We start from the raw sequence: 3,182 nt of genomic DNA on the forward strand, positions 1-3,182 counted from the left end.
AGTTCAGTCGCTCAGTCATGTCCAACTCTTTGCAACCACATGGACTGTAGCACACCAGGCTTCGCTGTCCATCACCAGCTCCCAGAGCTTGCTCAAACTCATGTCCATTTAGTCCGTGATGCCATTCAACCATCTCATCCTCTGTCGTTCACTTTCTCCTCCACCCTTCAATCTTTCCCAGCATCAGGGTCTCTTCTAATGAGTCAGCCTTTCATATCAAGTGGCCAAAGTATTGGAGTTTCAGCTTCATCATCAGTCCTTCCAATGAATATTCAGGATTGATTTTTTTTTTTAGGATTGACTGGTTTGATTTTATTATTATAGACAAAATTTATTATTAGAGAAAAGGAATTTAATAAGCCTCTTTTTGAGTAAATTGTTATTGTAGAATGGGCAGCTAGTGAGAGGCTGGAACAGTTCTGCAAAGTGCAGAGGATAGAAATGGATGAAAGGGGTCACCAAGAAGTGGAACAATTATACAACGGGTAGGCAGATGTTATCGAATTATTCACTTTTAAAATTATGCTCTACAATTATTATTTAAAATTGTTAACTTTAAAATTTTAAAGGGAAGCAGGAGGAAAAGGGGACGAGAGAGGATGAGATGGTTGAATGGCATCGCTGAGTCAATGAACATAAGTTTGAGCATATCCTGGGAGGTGGTGAAGGACAGGGAAGCCTGGTGTGCCGCAGTCCATGTGGTCACAAAGAGTCAGACATGACCAAGTGACTGAACAACAACAAAAATTATGCCCAGAACCCATGCTGTTTTGCCATATTTTCAAAAACTGTAATGACTTTTTAAAACTCAAATGGAGAATGACTGCCCTTCAGTTGCAGATCCAGGCAGGCATTTTTGTACCAGTAACCATCTTGACCCAAACCATAGCTAGTGGTTCTGTATTGTACCAGTGAGTCTGACTTTCCTTATTCTGTGTTCTCAGAGTGTTCCCTTCTCCAGTGATGTGTTCTCAGGTAAATCTTGGTAAAAGAAATTAGTAGGACTCCCCAGGAGCTGAAATTAATCTGTGATCCACTGCTGGCAAGAAACAGCAGAGTTTGGGAGGGTTTACATGAAACATCTATCCCTAAAAGCAAACTCAACTTTTCTTCAGAACCTTTATCTCTTTTACTTATATCAAGGGCCACTCAGTAGAAGTTCATTGTTTTCCTTCCTGTGACCTCCAAGTTTATGACTCTTTATCCAATAATCTATATTTTCTTAATAGTAAAGTTATACTTAGTAAAAGTGAAAGTTGCTCAGTTGTGTCTGATTCTTTGCAACCCCATGGACTATACAGTCCTTGGAATTATCCAGGCCAGAATACTGGAGTGGGTAGCCTTTGCCTTCTCCAGAGGATCTTTCCAACCCATCGATAGAACCCAGGTCCTGCACTGCAGGCAGGTTCTTTATTGAGCCACAAGAGAGGCCCAAGAATACTAAAGTGGGTAGCCTATCCCTTCTCCAGTGGATCTTGCTGACCCAGGAATCAAACTGGGGTCTCCTGCATTACAGGCAGATTCTTTTCCAACTGAGCTATCAGGGAAGACCTTCTCTGTGCATTTTTCTAAATTCAATTTAAAGTAGTGATTCAATATACAAATACTTTACCTAATAAGAAGACCAAAGTGAATATTTGAGGAGTACTGGAAACAATGAGTCAACACTTTCATGACCACACATTCTGGATTAAGATAGTTATTTAGCCCATCATTTCACCTGTATTTGGACTACCCCAACATCTCTCTGCTATGTCTATGCTCATTTCATATGCACTGCTAATTTATTTTGTAACATATCACTTTGCATAGAGCCAGGAAATTTTTCTTAGTGAGAACTCTCATAATGTCTAACTGGCATCATTTTATCCTGATTCTCCATTTTCCTCTGGCTTTATTTTTTCATCTGGACCATCGCATATATTTTCCCAGTGTTCTTCTCACAGCTGCCTTTACTTCCTTGTTCCTCAGGCTGTAGATGAGAGGATTCACCATGGGAGTGACCACACCATACTGCACAGAGAAGATCAACTCCAGAGGGGATCCTGAAGTTGGCATGAGATAGCGGAGAAACCCAGAGCCAAAGAAGAAGCTCACTGCAGTGAGGTGGGACGAGCAGGTAGAGAAGGTCTTGCTTCGGCCTGAGGTGGAGCTGATGCTCAGAATAGTGGAGACAATATGAGCATAGGAAAAGACTATTGGGAGGAGGGTCCCAAATCCATGCATCAGGCTGGAACACAGCAGGACTATGAGGTTGATGGAGACATCAGAGCAGGACAGAGGGAAGAGAGAGGGTACCTCACAGCTGTAGTGGCTAATGGTATGGTTCTCACAGAAGTCCAGGTTGGCAGCTAGAAGGGTGTTAATAAATGCGTTCAAAGAGGCCAAACCCCATGAGCCCCATACAAGCTGTACACACAACTGTTTCTTCATCATTTGTCCATAGAGTAGAGGGTGGCAGATAGCGGCATAGCGGTCATAGGCCATTGCTGAGAGCAGAAAGCACTCAGTTCCAGCAGTAATAAGCACAAAGAAGCCTTGAGCCAGGCAGCCCCTTAGTGAGATGGTTTTTGTCTCAGACAGGAGGTCCTTCAGTATCTTGGGCACAGTGACTGAAGATAAACAAAGATCTAGGAGAGAGAGATGACTCAGAAAGAAGAACATGGGCATGTGAAGGTGAGAATCAGCCCTGATCACCAGTAGCATCATCAGGTTCCCCATTAGTGTCAGGAGGTAAATCTCTAGGAACAACACAAAGAGCAGAGCCTGGATGTGTGGGTCAGTAGACAGCCCGAGGAGGAGGAATTGAGTGACGATGGTGTGGTTCCCCAAAGTCATTTGCACAGGTTATTCCCTAGAAATAATATAAAAAGACGTGACAGCAAAGTTCTGATATCGCCCAATGATTTTCTCAAAGCATTTATTCTCTTCTTGTATCACTATTATTCAGTAAACATTTTTGCTCCCTGTTAGACCTAGGCATCTGGAGCATAAAGATCATCAAGGGGTAGTTTCAGCTCTTAAAATGATCCCACTCCATGGAACAATATGGATTTAACACCAATAAATATTGGGTTGATAAGAAAGTTCATTTGGATTTTCTCATAAGTTGGTATGAAAAAACCTAATAATTTTTGGCCAATCCAATAATAACACAGTATTATTTATGTAATGGATAATAC

General features: G+C 41.9%; 1 protein-coding gene across 1 annotated transcript; it reads right to left on the reverse strand.

Moving 5' to 3' along the window:
• Nucleotides 1-1,902: 1,902 nt before the first annotated feature.
• Nucleotides 1,903-2,838, reverse strand: LOC147371704 (olfactory receptor 8S1-like). Its single transcript, XM_086399716.1, has one exon. It carries the CDS (start codon nt 2,836-2,838, stop codon nt 1,903-1,905), a length of 936 nt encoding a protein of 311 aa, XP_086255842.1.
• Between the last annotated feature and the right edge of the window lie 344 nt (nt 2,839-3,182).

Source organism: Bos grunniens, chromosome 5 (genome assembly GCF_055505025.1).
Source record: "Bos grunniens cultivar Pamir isolate PY7600 chromosome 5, Bosgru_T2T1.0, whole genome shotgun sequence".
NCBI classification, from domain to species: Eukaryota; Metazoa; Chordata; class Mammalia; order Artiodactyla; family Bovidae; genus Bos; species Bos grunniens.